This window comes from Megalobrama amblycephala, linkage group LG19, assembly GCF_018812025.1.
Source record: "Megalobrama amblycephala isolate DHTTF-2021 linkage group LG19, ASM1881202v1, whole genome shotgun sequence".
NCBI classification, from domain to species: domain Eukaryota; kingdom Metazoa; phylum Chordata; class Actinopteri; order Cypriniformes; family Xenocyprididae; genus Megalobrama; species Megalobrama amblycephala.
This window is the reverse complement of record NC_063062.1, coordinates 23,414,133-23,431,661: the sequence shown is the minus strand read 5'-3', so window position 1 is coordinate 23,431,661 and position 17,529 is coordinate 23,414,133. Positions and strand designations below refer to the sequence as shown.

The 17,529-nt window shown below is 41.9% G+C and overlaps 1 protein-coding gene across 1 annotated transcript; it reads left to right on the top strand.

Moving 5' to 3' along the window:
* The first annotated feature begins 630 nt into the window (after positions 1–630).
* LOC125254754 (extracellular calcium-sensing receptor-like) lies at positions 631–10,576 on the top strand. Its single transcript, XM_048169544.1, has 6 exons — positions 631–943; positions 1,150–1,444; positions 2,079–2,864; positions 3,019–3,240; positions 3,562–3,685; positions 9,093–10,576. Exons 1-6 carry the CDS (start codon positions 720–722, stop codon positions 10,004–10,006), a joined length of 2,565 nt encoding a protein of 854 aa, XP_048025501.1. The 5' UTR covers positions 631–719; the 3' UTR covers positions 10,007–10,576.
* The last annotated feature ends 6,953 nt before the right edge of the window (positions 10,577–17,529 follow it).

Sequence of the window (17,529 nt, the reverse complement as noted above, 5' to 3'; positions counted from 1 at the left end):
AGCACATTCTGATCTTGTGTGAATTCTATTAATAACATTCACCCACCAGTTGTCCAGAAACTCTTAACCCAACTCATGTTCTCATGCACTTTTAATGTTAGCAATATAGCGCAATCCTAATCAATGAGCTCACAGTAAATACTGGAAATAAGTGCCTTTTCAAAAGTGTTAATCACAAGAAAATCTTCCCATACCAACTTGGGTGATAAGCAAGGAACATATTATTATTATTGTTGTTATTATTATTATTATTATTATTATTATTATTATTATCATTTAAAATATTTTTAGAATAAAAGCTTGAGTTTAAACAACTGTTTGCAACATTTACTCAAAATTATTTATGGCTGTATTTAGAGAAAGCTTTACAGTCATATATGTCACTGAAACATGGAGTCTGAAATAGACAAGACAAACCTCTTAAAAGCAAAGGAAATGGCAAGTCAGATGAAATTTAAAACAAACTCGTTTTCCTCATTACATTTCGTTTTGGGTTGACAGATGACCTTAAAGAAGAAAAGTCATGGTTTTGGTGTGTTGAAATGCAATGATACACTTATGAGACACATTCTCTCACCATGATTAACTGATATAAAATAGTAACCACACCCCCTTTCCTGTATGGAGTTACAACATACAACAGTTGTGGTTGGTGGATATATAAAACATGGCTCAATGCTGACCTCACATTCAGAGTGGCTGCTTGCCTAGCAGAAGAAATGCATGTTAATCTTGTATTGACAGTGGTGTGTATTACCAGGCTCTGTCCTGCTGTGTGTGGGGTTAATTTAGGCACCTGTATCCTCCAGGGTGACCCTCAGCCCCCTGCTCTCTTCAAGGATGGAGACTTTATTATTGGAGGGTCTTTCGCCGTTCATGACTATATGAGGACAGAGAAGCACACCTACACTAGACGGCCACAACCACTAGAGTGCATTGGGAGGTTAGAGTTTGACAAAAATAAATACAATCCTTAACGCAACAGGGTTGAATGGGCTCAATTAATTGTGCTGAAATCATGTTCATAAATGTCTTTTTTCTTTATGTAAACTGTGTTTATGAGAATCATACAAGCAGAACTTTCACTAAGGTGCTTATATTTAATTATTTTTTATTATAATAGAGTTTTTCATTTGTGCTTTTCAACAGCATGAACTTCAGAAAGCTGCGCTTTGCTCGTGTCTTACAGTTCGCCATCCAAGAGATTAACAACAGCTCTGATCTCTTACCGGGCATCACATTAGGGTACCATATATATGACTCTTGTGCCTCTGTGCCAATGGTAATGAAAGTAGCATTTCAACTTGCCAACGGGCTAGATCTGGTATTTAACGACACTGATTCCTGTGCAAAATCTGCTGCAGTTCTTGCACTAGTTGGAGAATCTGGTTCCACTGCGGCTATAAGCACTTCAAGACTTTTCGGTTCTTTTGGAATTCCACAGGTGCATGCTCTATATTGCTATTTCTTGATCTTGTTCTTGAAATGTTGGCACTGTGACAATGACAATGTGAAAATACTTGTAACATCTGACACATCTGACATTTGTGTCTCCCCAGGTGAAAAAAGTACATTTCTATAATATACTTAAAGTGCTCTATTTTTGTGCACTAATTTTGTACTTAATATACAAAAAATTCTTCTTTAGTACTTCTTAAGATCATCTTAAGAACATCTAAGTGTACTCAACTGTGCTATTTTGAGACACCATGAAATATGAAATATCTCTGTACTTAAAAAAATATATTTAGATACCACTTGTAATACACTATGGGTTCAAATGTACTATAAGTAGTATCTTAATACATTTTTTAAATACAGAGATAGTATATTAAAAGCACATTTAAGTTCATATTTCATGGTGTCTCAAAATAGCACAGTTGAGTACACTTAGATGTTCTTAAGATGATCACTTTAAGTATATTATAGAAATTTACTTTTTTTCACTTGGGTCAGCAGATAGTACACATGTAAATGTCATTGTAAAGTCTGAATTCGAGTAATGAAATTATTTCAAATGCCCTTTCATGTTAAAGAAAAAAATAGCTTTTTTTTTTCTTCTTTACGGTGCTCTATAGGTGAGTCATTATGCAACGTGTGCATGTCTCAGTGACAAGCGGCAGTATCCTACTTTCTTCAGGACCATTCCCAGCGATCACCATCAAGTGGCCGCACTGGCACGGATGGTCAAGTACTTTGGATGGACGTGGATCGGGACTGTGTGCAGTGATTCAGACTATGGGATCAATGGCATGGCATCATTCCTGAAAGCTGCGGAGGAGGAGGGAATCTGTGTGGAGTATTCTGAGGCCTATTACAGGACTCAGCCACGCAGTAAACTGAAAAGAGTTGCAGATGTCATTCGTAGGTCAACAGCTCGTGTAATAGTTGCCTTCTTGTCTGTTGGTGATATGAGATTTCTCCTAGAAGAGCTGAGTCAGCAGCCTCCCCCTCCGATGCAGTGGATTGGCAGTGAGGCGTGGGTTACAGACCCAGAAATGCTGCAGTTTAATTTGTGTATTGGTGCCATGGGCTTTGCAATCCCGCGGTCTGTTATCCCGGGTTTTCGTAACTTTCTACTTGACCTCTCTCCAGAGCAGGTGCTGAAATTTCCCCTGCTGACAGAATTCTGGGAAAGTTCATTTAGCTGTAGTCTAAAACAGCAGACAGGTTCTTTTACTGTTATGCCTGCATGTAATTGCACAGAGGATCTGCACGTATTACAGAACCCGTACACAGACACGTCCCAGTTGCGGATCACTAACATGGTGTACAAAGCCACATATGCTATAGCTCATGCCCTCCATGGCATTGTCTGTAACGAAAAAGGATGTGGCAAAAACCTCAAAATTGATCCCCGTAAGGTAAGATTTCTCATCTTGGAACAACTGAACTAAATATTACAATACATGTAGGCCTGCTATAAAATATCTTTATAACCACACCCAATATTTCAGAATTCCTACTGATTATTCTGCAAATTACCTCAATCTGAGTTTTTTTATGCCCATCATGCAGGTTTTTGATCAGCTCAAACAAGTGAACTTCACCAAAAATAATTATTCTGTTTCATTTGATTCAAATGGAGACCCCGTGGCCACCTATGAACTTGTGAATTGGCAGTTTCAGGGAGATGGTTCAGTTAATTTTGTGACAGTGGGTCAATATGATGCATCCCAGCCTAAAGGCCAAGAATTCAGTCTAAGCAGAACTATCATTTGGTATGATGGCAGTAAAAAGGTATAGCTACAATGTGATGTTTATAATTACATCAGGGATGGGCAGCTTCAGTCCTGTAAGGCCACTGTCCTGCAGAATTTAGCTCCAACCCTAATCAAACACACCTGAAGCTAATCAATGTCTTCAGGATAACTATAAAGCTATAGGCAGGTGAGATTTTTATTGGTGTTGCAGCTAAACTCTGCAGTACAGTGACCATCTAACTGAAATTGCCCATCCCAGAATTACATTATAAATATTTATAAATACTTATAAATAATATGCAGTAGCCTTCCTTGGTTAATTTCTGACCTTGATGCTCTGTGTTCCTGTCACCTGCAGGTGCCTGTGTCTGTGTGCAGTGAGAGCTGTCCTCCAGGTACTAGGAAGGCTGTGAAAAAGGGAAGGCCTGTCTGCTGCTATGACTGCATTACCTGTGCAGAAGGAGAGATCAGCAATGAGACAGGTGCTTTTTACTGGACATTCTTGAATTAATCATACATACTACTGCAGGGATGGGCAACTCCGGTCCTGGAGGGCCACTGCCCAGCAGAGTTTAGCTCCAACCCTAATCAAACACACCTGAACCAGCTAATCAAGGTCTTTAGGATTAGTAGAAAGTTATAGGCAAGTGAGTTTTTATCATGGATGGAGATAAACTCTGCAGGACACTGGCCCTCCAGGACCGGAGTTGCCCATCCCTGTACTACTGGGTCAATGCTATATGAGAGTCTAAGATAAAGAAAAAGATCTTGTAAAAATGTTTTAAAGATCTAGCTTAAAAGACATGCAAAGTTCTTAGAAATATTTGCTTACACTTTATTATTTGTATCCTAGTCACAGTGTATTTATACAATTATAAGCTAAGTGATATTAATTAACAACATGTACTATAGAAACGGTTAGTATTTGGTTTAGGATTAGATGCTCGTAATTATTCATACTTTACCATTATTTGTACAGTAAGTAGAACGTGTATAACAAGGGCACTGAAAAATAGTGTTGTCAAATAATTTTATACCATAATTATTATTTTAATTTTATTTTTTTTACACTGAGAAAAAATAATGAAACAACAATCAAAAAGTAATTATATTTCCTTTACAGCTTACAAACTTGTGTTTGTACATAATCTTTATTTTCAAAAATGTAAAATATATTTCTGAAGGTAGTGTTTTTAACATTTTTTTAATATATAATGAATTAATAATTTATAAACATCATTAAGACTTATTTTTATTGATACATTTTTATTTATTTATAATGTTAGTAGCATTTAATAATTTTTTTTTTCTACGATTTTTCTTGTGGTCATGACTTCATGTTGAGGGAACGATATCTGTTATAGCCACGAGTTAAATGTGTAAACAACCAGTGTGACCATAGCAACCTGGAATTATCAGAAATGGATTGGCCTATAAAAACATTTATTTTTACGTATGACAAAATAAGGGCGTAATTAAGAAATGATTATTTTAATATATTATGTTGCCTTTAGACTGCATTCAAATGAAATTTGTTATTATCAATAAATGATAAAATAATATGTAATTATAAAAATAGTTTAGGCCTACAAGAACCCATAAGGTAATTTTTAAGCCTACATTTTTATCTATCCCATCTCACAGCGTTTTAAATTCATTCACTGATTGTGTCATTATTAGTATTATTATTATTGTTATTAATGTTATGCCTTTTAAACCTAAATAAAATGAAATATGTTAATTTCCACCAAGTGAACCTCCTGTAAAATTCCAGTGCATCTTCTTTTAACATATAGCCTATTGATAATAACAAATTATTCTAACTTCATTCGAATACTTGCATGAGGGTCTACAAATGAAAACAGACACTCATTTATTGTCACAACATAGGCTACTGGTGTAATCTACAGAAATACAGTGATAAAGTCAAAAGTTTATTGACATGATCGGGCATTTACAGTAGCCTATTTACAAAATATATACTTTGTTACATAATAGCCTATACAGAAAGGTAAAAAGATAGGCCTACATGAAATGACGTGAATACATAATAAATAAAAATGTAAGATGATGATAATGATAATAATAATAATAATATTAAAATATTAAATAAAAAAATAAATAAATGATCAGTGAATGTATTTAAAAGACTGTTGGAATGGACAGATAAAAATGTATGCATATTCTTTTAATATTGATAAAAAAAATAGGGAATATGTTAATATAATAATTTCTTAATTCTGCGCTTTTTCTTAATTAAAAATAAATGTTATTATATTACTATCTATTTCTGATAATTGCAGGTTACTATGGTCGTGCAGGTTGTTTATGCATTTAACTCATGGCCATGAGAAATATTTTATTCCCTCAACATATAAAGAAGTTGTGGCAATGACATAAGTATGTTGTTACCTCGAAAAAATTATCTTGTGGCAACAACTTATCACGTTCCCACGAGTTAAAAGGTTGGTTTACCCAAAAATTACATTTCTTTCATTAAGTACTCACTCATGACGTCCCAAACCCTTGAGACCTTTGTTCAATCTTCAGAACACACATTAAGATATTTTTTGATGAAACATTGTTAAAATAGTCCATGTGACTACAGTGGTTCAACCTTAATGTTACGAAGCGACGAGAATACTTTTTGTGTGCAAAAACAGAACAAAAATAACGACTTTAACAATTTTAACTGTAGTCATATGCAATTGACGTAGTGAATGCAGTTCAGCGCTTCCATGTTTACGTCCGAATGTGGGCTCAGTATTGGCTGACACTGTACACACAAGCAGCACGGCGCATGTGTTTTTGCGCACAAAAAGTATTCTTGTTGCTACATAACATTAAGGTTTGACCACTGTAGTCACATTAAGTAATAGTGGAAGTGCTGATACAGGATCACATTTAGATCTACTCTCACTGCGTAAAAGATTGCAGGAATAAGCATTGTAGCCAATCACACCAAATAATCCACAGTGAAATATACAAAACAAATAATACTATACACACTTTAAAAATAAAGGCTCTTTATTGCATTTGCAACCACTCCAATGTTGCATTGGAAAAATGTTATCCACCTTATTCCAACAGCCCATGACGCTTTGCGAGAATTATGGGTATAACTTACGTTAAGCTGAAAACAGTCAGTGAAAGGCTCACCCTATGAATGCAATAATGCGGTTTTTTTTTTTGTTTTTTTATTTTTTTTTATCTGGGTACAATGAGATGACAATATTCTACTCACCCTTCAACCAACGAAAATTAAAAGAACATTTAAAAGTGTAAAAGCATCAACAAGTTAGGCTACTTTCAATAGACCATGAAAAACCGTGATTCTTTCCACAGCAATAACGGACGGGTTAAATATAACTGTAGTGAAATATATCTGTATTATGTAATATACGTTGCCTTAATAAAAAATGTTAATGAACTTCAGCATTGCGTTATACTATTTCACTATTTATAGTGATTTCCGTCATTTTTTTTTATAGATAATAAATTGTATTTTCCTGTAAAAACAAACCTGGAAAGAGATGTGAGGCTTTGAGGAGAAAATGAGAGATTCTTCATGCATTCTAGTGAATTATTAATGGGATATCGTAAATTATATCAGGAGAACAGACCACACAGTATATGTTGTCATTTTTCATACTATTACAGCGGAATGCAAAGGGACTAAAGAAAATATCATGAGGATAGAAAGCAGCGACTTAAAAGAGCTCTTACCATAGTATTCTTGTTATAACGTCACGTTAAAATACCAAGCGTTACATTATTCTCATGATGTCTGAAAATAAAACATGAAAGAAAAATTGACTCATTCAGCTCATTCAGTCAAACTGATGGATAAGCTTTATTTGTAGTGAAACCTTATGATTTGAAATAATTCGTTTCAGTCTTTTTGAATGGAAGTTCCCCAAACTGGAGGTTCCACCCATAATTCATAAACGCAGTAGGCTCATCAGGAATAAGGTGGATTTATTATCAAAAAATTGGTTCTTCTATGCTATTGCTGCGAAAACCCCCTTTTGGAACCACATTCACATAGTTGAAAATAAACAGCCCCTTTTCTTACATTAGGATCCTTTGAAAGGTAATGTTAGCTTGATTCCAATAAAAGTTGTTTTTGGACTAACAATGAAGTTGTGAGTTCTAAACCTTATTTTTAAATTTATTTATATATATATATATATATATATATATATATATATATATATATATATATATATATATATATAGTACAATAACCTCTAGTACATCAAAAGATTGAGGATATTTTTATTTTTTTTTATTTTTTTTAATTCATGACTTTTTATGAATTTCATGACTGAAATTTGTAATCATTTTAAAGGGGTGGTTCAGTGTTTTTTTTTTTCTAGGCTTGATTGTGTTTTTGGGGCACATGTCTTAATCTCTTAATGTCTTAATGCTTCGTTTTTTTGAAAATGCTGTATTTTTTATATATTTTACCTTTATTCTACACTTCTATTTCCACTGTCATATGTACGGCTCGTTTGACTTCCTGCTTCTATGAAGCTACTCCCTCCGAAATACACAGTGTGCTCAGATTGGTTAGCAGGTTGGTAGCTGACCCAGTGTATCGTGATTCGCTGAAGCATCCGGAAACGCCACGGCCCTTACCATTCGTAGTTAGTGCTTCAGAGGAAACGTAAATAATAGTGCCTATTGCTTTATCAAATTGAGCCGAATCAGACCCAGATGAAGAGGGTCAAGCAGAATCTCTGCAATCGTGGCTTTTAAAGGACGTTTATGAATGGTATTTCATTTTGTATTTGTGTCAAAGTGTTTAGATATGCTGTCACTGCTGTTTGTTAGCTTTCAATATACGGTTTTATCCTGATTAAAGTAGTAGCATTTTTGTAAAGGTAGCGTTTAATTTATAGCATGAACAACTGTTTGTCTATGAACAGAGACGTTTTTTGGAGAAGTAACAGTTATGCACTAGAATTTAGCTAACTGACTAGCAAAGCAAAAACGAGTTGCTCTTTGTATATGTCCTTGATGCAAATAAAAATAGCAACAGAACTATAAGCTTAAAAGACATGTACAAACAATAAAACATACTTACAGTTTAAAGCCAATAAACAGCAGCTTCTGCTTTTAAAGTAGGAACTGCTTCTTTCAGTAAAACCTTTGTGCAAATCTAGCATTGAACTTGTGTAGATTCTGGAAGCTGGATTCTAGATTCATGGTGCATCCAGTGTAGAAAATACCACAGATTATAATGGGTTCTATTATCTTTTGACGTGTCGCGCCGCTCGCGTCCGGTGTACACAACTCTTCCGCGCGACATGGCCTCGACCACTTTGTTGCTTGTTCTCGGGGGCATGTTTTGTAGGGTTTATGATGTCACCAACCCGGGAAGAAGCTTGTTGTAGTCCAAACTGGTCGTTTTTGTAGGCATTAAACTGCAATAACTTTATAAGACAATATCTCCATTTGCATTGAACTTTCAGCACTGTAACTTTGCAGATACTGTTTATGCTCAAGCAGCAACATTACACACTAACTAAAGTTAAAAAAGTGAAATCGCATTAAACCACCCCTTTAAGAACATGCTCATCATAGAGGAGGGTTTTATTCAAGTCATTGTATGTTTGAATTACATTTGAATGTATTTTATAAATAATTTATAGGACAAAATGACCTTATGGGTTGTTTATTCCAAAACAGTGTAGTCTGATAGCCTATACTCTCTTATTCCTGTGGTTCATGAATGACTGTTGGGCACTGTTGTTTTTATCTATCTATCTATCTATCTATCTATCTATCTATCTATCTATCTATCTATCTATCTATCTATCTATCTATCTATCTATCTATCTATCTATCTATCTATCTATCTATCTATCTATTTTTATTTTACAGATTCTTTAGATTGTCACAAATGCCTACCTGAGTACTGGCCTAATAATAAGAAGAACAAATGTCTTCCTAAACCAGTGGAGTTTCTATCCTGGAATGAAATCCTTGGGATTATACTGGCTGCTTCCTCTATTTCAGGGTCTTTAGTGGCTTTGAGTATTACTTTGGTGTTATACAAAAACAGAGCTTCTCCAATAGTAAGAGCCAACAACTCAGAACTGAGCTTCCTGCTGCTCTTCTCATTGACTCTGTGTTTCCTCTGTTCACTTACTTTCATTGGTCGTCCCACTGAGTGGTCCTGTATGTTGCGTCACACCGCGTTCGGGATAACTTTTGTCCTCTGTATCTCCTGTGTTCTGGGGAAAACAATAGTGGTGTTAATGGCCTTCAAAGCTACACTTCCAGGAAGTAATGTTATGAAATGGTTTGGGCCTCTTCAACAGAGACTCAGTGTTTTTAGTTTCACTCTTGTACAGGTTCTTATATGTGTCCTTTGGTTAACAATATCCCCACCCTTTCCCTACAATAATATGCAACACTACAAAGAAAAGATCATTCTAGAATGCAGTTTAGGATCAGCTATTGGTTTCTGGGCTGTACTAGGTTATATTGGCCTTCTAGCTTTCCTTTGCTTTATCTTAGCTTTTCTGGCCCGGAAACTGCCTGATAAATTCAATGAAGCTAAATTCATCACATTCAGTATGCTCATATTCTGTGCTGTTTGGATCACATTTGTTCCAGCTTATGTCAGCTCTCCAGGGAAATTTACTGTAGCTGTGGAGATATTTGCCATTTTAGCTTCAAGCTTTGGTCTGATTCTCTGTATTTTTGCTCCTAAGTGTTTCATTATTGTATTTAGGCCAGATCAGAATACCAAAAAACACTTAATGGGTAAAGTATCAACAAAAGTCCACTAAGACACACAACTCTTTTAGATATCAATAATTGTTAGATATCACACACGCTCTGCTGTTATTTTAAAATATATATATATACCCAAATTTGTGGAACTGTAATTTATTTCTACAGTGATTTTGTGAACTGAAACATTTTTATTGTTATTTTATTTTGTTTGTATATTTGATTTGATTATTAATACATTCTATTTTGATGTACTAACATCTGAGTAATTGTTTTTTCTTCTTTTGAAGAGAGGGGAATTACATACTTTATTACTAGTTTTACTATTAGTTGCAATTGATTATATTAGCTTTACTTTAGTTATATCATACTTTAATAGAAGATAGGAAACCTGAAGTGAACATCGCTCAGAGGTGAAGAATTTATTGAGCTTGAACTCAAGCAGCTGTCTCTTTCAGAGTCAAAAAAAAGTGCTACACACTGAAAATGTCAGTAATGGTGTTCAGTTCGAACCGGAGTCAGACAATGATGCCTACAGAGCCAGAGAATATATGCTGTATGGAGACAGAACAGGTATAGTTTAGTTTATTAGTACAAGCGTGTTATAGTGGACCCCGTCCAAATGATGGCCAAAACTTTACTGATAAGTTTTATGAACTTTATTATACAGTGCCCTCCACAAATATTGGCATCTTTAGTAAATACTGTATGAGCAAAGGTGGCTATGAAAATAAATCTGCATTGTTTATCCTTTTGATCTTTTATTTAAAAAAAAACAAAAACAAAACAAAACTCTAACCTTTCATCAAAGTAAAACAATTAAAATTTGGGGGGGGGGGGAAACTCACATTATGAAAAAATGTTTTTCTCCAGTACATGTGTTACGGTGTACTGCTGCAAAGACGAGGCGAGTACGGAAATCCACAATATAACAGGCTTTATTAGCAATCCAGGAATATCAAACTGCAACACACCAATTAAAAAACATCAAGAACAGACAAGGAGTGCAAGGAGTGAGTCCAACTTAAAGGGAGTGATGACGAGGAACAACAGGTGCAGGGAATCCAGGGAGATGGCGGGAAGACTGATGAGGGAAGTGCAGACAGGTGTGAGGAACAGGAGGATGCTGGGAACTGGAGTCCGGGAAGGCGTGAATGTAACATTACCTCCCCCTCCCCGGTAGGTGTGTCCCCACACCTCAGATGATACAACTGGGAGTTGGGGTGGGCACCCTGGAGACTTACAGGCAGGTGTGGGGGGGTGCAGACAGGTGCAGAGGTCTCCAGGGCGGGTTAGGAGCTGTGGACGGCCATGGCGGGACTCCAAGCCCACCCCCATCTTTCCCACCCACGGGTACCCTTCCCCCCCAAAAAAAAAAAAATTCTTTGGGAGACTCAGGGGTACTTGGAAGGGCTCGTGGCATGATGTGGGCACCCCGGCTGAATTGGGTTTGGAAGCTGCTGGAGTGGGTTCAGCAGCAGTTGAAACGGGCTTGGCGGTGGCTGGAGCAGGTTCGGCGGCAGAGGCTGGAGCGGGCTCGTTGAGGGCTGGAGCGGGCTCGGTGAAGCTTGGAGGGGGCTCTGGAAACGGGGTCCAGTCCATCCACTCAAATTCAACTAGAAACCGCACTGATACTGGCGCGGGCTCGGCGAGGGCTGGAGCGGGCTCGGTGAAGGCTGAAGTGGGCTCGGTGAAGACTGGAGTGATCTCGTGGAGGTATGGAGCGGGCTCGGCAAGGGCTGGAGAGAGGTCTGATAGTGGGGCCCAGTCCATCCCCTCATATTCCACTAAAAGTCCCACTGACACTGGAACGGGCTCAGTGGCAGAAAACTCAGGAGACTTGGGCTGCATGGAGGCAGAAAACTCAGGAGATTTGGGCTGCATGGAGACAGAAAACTCAGGAGACTGGGATTGCTTTGCGGCCTTCTTCCTCTTGGGCCGTCTGGGCCCAGCGGAGGGTTTTTCATTGGCCATTCTGGGGTTTGGGTCCGGCAGGACATCAGGGGAATGCCCACTGGAGGGGTAGGCGGAGGAAAATGGAGGTTGGCGAACTGGCCAGGCCGCCCGTGTTTCTGGGGAGACTGGACGAGGATCACACAATTTATCAAGAACCTCCTCAATAACAAACTCGAAACAATTTAGAAACAAAATCAGATTAATTGCATCGACTAGGGAAAAATAACAGGCAGGTTCTCTAAAACGAATCATGTCCTCATCCAGTCCCGCCAGAAAACGTCTCGGGTTACGCTTGTAACCCTGGTTCCCTGAATAAGGGAACGAGACGCTGCGTAGTCGCTTTGGGAACGCCTCTGCGTGATTACGTTTTGAAGCACTTGTGTAATCGAACCAATAGTGTAACGGGACGTCAGAGCGGGTGACGTCACGGACCAGGAAACTATAAAGCACCCCTGAAAACAAAGAACGCTAGCTTCTGATACGGATGAAGCAAGCGCTCACAGGCGTGCAGGGAGTATGGCTAAGCTACGCAGCGTCTCGTTCCCTTATTCAGGGAACCAGGGTTACAAACGTAACCCGAGACGTTCCCTTTCATGGGAACATCGACGCTGCATAGTCGCTTTGGGAACACTATCCCAACTAGGCCATAAGACCAAATGACTGTCTGAATCACCTTTCAGGATGATAATACTGAGGACCCTGGAGTGGAGCCCAAGTCAAGGTTGTAGAACCTAACGAAAGTATGATGAGATGACCACCCAGCAGCATCACAGATATCATTGAGGGGAACCCCCGAAATCAGAGCCTTTGAGGCAGCCATACCCCTGGTAGAATGTGCCCGGACGGCCAAAGGTGAGGGCTGTCCGGAGGACTTATAAGCAAGAGAGATGGCCTCGACCACCCACTTGCTCATTCTCTGCTTAGACGCGGGAGCTCCCTTGTTAGGGGACCCGTAACATATAAACAGTTGTTCTGTTTTTCGCCACAGGGCAGCTCTGTGGACGTAGGTGTCTAAAGCCCTCACTGGGCAGAGCAGATTTAGTTTTTCCTGATCCTCATTTGTGAAAGGTGGAGGACAGAAGGCCTGCAGTACAATAGGCCCTGGGACATGAGTAGGGACCTTGGGTATGTACCCAGGTCTAGGATGCAAGAAAGCTTTGACCATTCCCGGCGCAAAGTCCAAGCATGAAGGAGCAACTGAAAGTGCCTGAAGATCCCCAATTCTTTTAAGAGATGTAATAGCCAGCAAAAATACGGTTTTTAGCGTGAGGAATTTCTCATGTACTTCCTCCAAAGGTTCAAAGGGAGCCGCAGACAGCCCTTCGAGTACAATAGCTAAGTCCCAGGATGGAGTTTTTGTACGTACAACCGGCCTCAGCCTCTGGGTGCCATGGAGAAAACGTATGACTAGTGGGTTTCTTCCCACAGAAACACCCTCCAAAGGAGCGTGATAAGCGGAGATTGCTGCTATATAGACCTTTAATGTAGAAGGAGTTAGGCCATCCGAGAATTTTTCTTGGAGAAATTGCAGTACGTGACTGATAGAGGAGTGGAACGGGTCCACTTGAGACTGGCTACACCAAGTAGCGAACAGCTTCCACTTGTATGCATATAGTTTTCTCGTGGACGGAGCTCTGGAGTGGAGTATGGTCTCCACAACCTCAGTTGGGAGACCAGATTCTATGAGCTCGGCCCCCTCAGAGGCCAAGCCCACAGTTTCCATAACTCCGGGCGGGGATGAATTATTGTGCCGCCCGCTTGAGACAGAAGGTCCTGCCTGATTGGAATCTCCATGGGGGAGCCGTCTAGAAGGGACACTAAGTCCGTGAACCATACTCGGGTTGGCCAGAACGGGGCTACCAATATGAGACGGGCCCTGTCCCGCCGAACCCTCTCCAGAACTCCGGGGAGCAGAGCAATCGGGGGAAGGCGTACAGACGCAGCCTCGGCCACGTCTGTACCATGGCATCCAACCCCAGAGGGGATGGATGAGTTAGTGAGTACCACAGCGGGCAGTGAGACGTCTCTTTCGAGGCAAATAAGTCGACTTCTGCGTGACCGAATTCCTTCCATATCAACTCCACCGCCTCGGGGTGGAGTCTCCATTCCCCGGGCCTCGGCCCCTGCCTCGACAGGATGTCTGCCCCCACATTTTGACGCCCCGGGATGTAAGCCGCTCTCAGGGAGAGGAGCTTCCCCTGGGACCACAGGAGGATCCGAAGGACTAGTTTGTACAACTGACGAGACCTCAGACCCCCCTGATGGTTGATATATGAGACCACCGACATGTTGTCTGTACGGACCAGCACGTGGTGGCCCCTCAGGTCTGGGAGGAAGTACTTGAGTGCTCGAAATACTGCCATCATTTCCAGCCGATTTATGTGCCAAGAACGATGATGGTCCTCCCAAAGACCCTGAGCCGAGCGACCACTCATGATCGCCCCCAGCCTGTGAGAGATGCGTCCGTCGTTAGCATTACGCGACGACAAGGAGCTCCCAACACAGGACCCTGGGACAGGAACCAGGGCTTCCTCCACATGGATAAAGCACGAAGGCATCGCCGCGTGACTTTGATCATGCGGAGAGGATTTCCCCTCGGAGAAATGTCCTTGTCGTCGCGTAATGCTAACGACGGACGCATCTCTCACAGGCTGGGGGGCGATCATGAGTGGTCGCTCGGCTCAGGGTCTTTGGGAGGACCATCATCGTTCTTGGCACATAAATCGGCTGGAAATGATGGCAGTATTTCGAGCACTCAAGTACTTCCTCCCTGGTCCTGAGCCACCACTGTAAGGGTCTCATGTGCAGCAGGCCAAAAGGTATCACGTTGGACGCTGCTGCCATCAGACCCAACAGTCTCTGAAACTGTTTTACAATGAGTGACTGGCCTAATTTCACCCCTTTCACGGTTGAGAGAATGGAATTCACCCGAGCAGGAGACAGACGTGCCTGCATCGTAGTAGAATCCCAAACTACCCCTAGATAGTTGGTAGTCTGAGCTGGTAGAAGCACACTCTTCTTGGCATTGAGTCTCAACCCTAACCTTCTCATGTGTGACAGAACTACATCTCGATGTAGAACTGCCTGTTGCTCTGATTGAGCTAAAATCAACCAATCGTCGATATAATTCAGTATGCGGATGCCCTGGAGTCTCAGAGGAGCCAGGGCTGCATCCACGCACTTCGTGAAGGTGCGGGGTGAAAGGGATAGGCCAAAAAGAAGAACCTTGTATTGGTAAGCTTCGCCCCCGAAAGCAAACCTGAGGTACTTCCAATGTGAAGGATGGATTGACACATGAAAGTAAGCGTCTTTCAGATCTATTGTCACAAACCAGTCCTCGGACCTGATCTGAGTGGTGATCTGTTTGAGTGTTAGCATCTTGAACTTGAGTTTTTGTACTGAACGATTTAACATACGTAAATCTATTATGGGACGCAACCCTCCATCCTTCTTCGGAACAATGAAGTAACGGCTGTAAACCCTGACTGTTTGCTGGGAGGAGGAACCCTTTCTATAGCTCCTTTTTGCAAAAGTGTCATAACTTCTTGTTCCATAACCAGAGACTGCTGGGGGCCCACCACTGTAGGGAGGACCCCATTGAACTGGGGCGGGCGAAACCCGAATTGTATTTTGTAACCCTTTTCTATCATACGCAGTACCCATTGAGAAATGTTGGGAAGACGTTTCCATTCCTCCAGAAATTTCACTAAGGGAACCAGTCTCTCGAGACTGGCCTCTGGTGTTTTTTGAGCACTTGGCTCGGCGCCCTGAAGCGGCGTACCGGCAGGGAGCAGCCGAATCAAGCGCTGACCGACCCCCCTCAGAGGGTCGGTGGGGACCGCTGCGCCCTGAAGCACACGAGGTGGCAGGGTTGGCAGAACGGCCCCTTGAGGGTGCCGGAGGGGAGTTAATTTTATAGATTTTAATACAGGACCCCCTCCGGAGGGGGCTACCCTCGGAAGTCCTGGGCCACTGGCGTCAGGACTTCTTCGAAGCCTTCCTGGCGATAACAGTCCTCAGATCTGTTCTACCCCGGGAAGGCTTCGACTGTGTTGCCCGACCCGGTCCCCAAGCTCTTTGCGGGGGAGCACGGGCAGCAACACTCTGTTTTTGTTGCGCTCTCTGCGCAGATGAGGAGCTGCTAGACGCCCGAGGCTGCTCCCGCTCAGCAGCCTCGGACGGGAGAGAGCGGCGAGGGAGGAACTTCTGGAAGGCCGCTGACTGCTTTTTTGCCTCCTGGAACCTCTCGACGACCGAAGTGACAGAGTCGCCGAAGAGGCCCAGGGGAGACAGCGGCGCATCCAATAAGACGCTCTTATCTCTTTCTCTTATGTCTGATAGATTTAGCCATAAATGCCTCTCCGTTGCCACCAGGGCTGCCATAGAGCGACCGATTGTTTTTGCCGTCTCCTTGGTGGCACGGAGAGATAGATCAGTGGCTTTACGAAGTTCCTGAATTACTTCAAAGCTAGCCTCACCGCTCTCATCGATCTCCCCCAGCAGGTCAGCCTGATATGCTTGGAGAACAGACATTGTGTGTAAACACGCTGCGGCCTGACCTGCTGAGGCATATGCTTTGCCCACCAGAGCTGATGTTGTTCTTAGCGGTCTGGTGGGCAGCGTCAGGGATTTTAGGGACGACGCGGACTCGGGCGAGAGATAGCTTGCGAGCGTCTCTTCGACCCGAGGCATCGTCCCATAGCCATGTTGTTTAAGCCCCAATATATTGGAATATATCGATGTTTGAGGGTTATATACACGATATTGTGCTGGCTTTTTCCACGACCTCGTCACCTCGGTGTGGAAGTCGGGAAAGAATGGTAATCCCCGACGCTGAGGCTGTGACCGGGCAGGGAGAAAGCGCTCATCCAGTTTGCTTTTGTGACGCGCTTCGCTTTTTTCTGCTGGCCATTCGATATTAAGTTTTGCCACTGCCCTAGTCACAACCTCCAGCAGCTCCTCATACGCTGGAGTTGAGGATGGCGAGTCCTCCTCTCCAGCTTCAACGCTCACCACATCCAACTCCTCAGAGCTAGACAGGTGAAGCGCTGGTGCCTCTCCTCTGGGGGAAGAAACCGCAGCGCGTGCTTCCGCAACCAAAGGAGAGACACTGGGTCTGGCGGGTGAGGGCCGAGATAGGGCTGGGCCCGTCTCTAACCCCTCCACCAGATCCATCTGTGAACCCCAGGAATGAAGCCGCCGCTGTGCCTCAGCAGCAGCGGGACCCGATCCCTGGGGAACACTCGCCGCGGCGCCCTCTTTATCTTTCTCGAAGAACGCCCGGCGTGAACGGAGTGTACGGAGCGTTAACTTTTCGCAATGCACACAGACAGCTCCCTCGAGAGCTGCCTGGGCATGCTCCACTCCCAAACAGGCTACACATAACTCGTGTGTATCCCCGCCCGTGATGAAGCGAGGGCAGGGAGAAGCACACTGAATAAACTGCTGCTTGCCTGTCGCCATATTTATAAATGTGTCTTTCTATATATATATATATATATATATATATATATATATATAAGTGCTTGGTGGACTGAAAATACTCTTGCCCTCGGACTAAGAGATATTTTCGAGCTGTAGAACAGACAGACAACACCAAATAAGACACACAATACACAGAGCG

Excerpts from the sequence above, each read along its gene's own strand:
- LOC125254754 (XM_048169544.1), top strand. The coding sequence starts at position 720 with ATGCATGTTAATCTTGTATTGACAGTGGTGTGTATTACCAGGCTCTGT. Across the intron at positions 944-1,149 it reads CCACTAGAGTGCATTGGGAG|CATGAACTTCAGAAAGCTGC; the intron begins GTTAGAGTTTGA and ends GCTTTTCAACAG. Across the intron at positions 3,241-3,561 it reads GGTATGATGGCAGTAAAAAG|GTGCCTGTGTCTGTGTGCAG; the intron begins GTATAGCTACAA and ends TGTCACCTGCAG.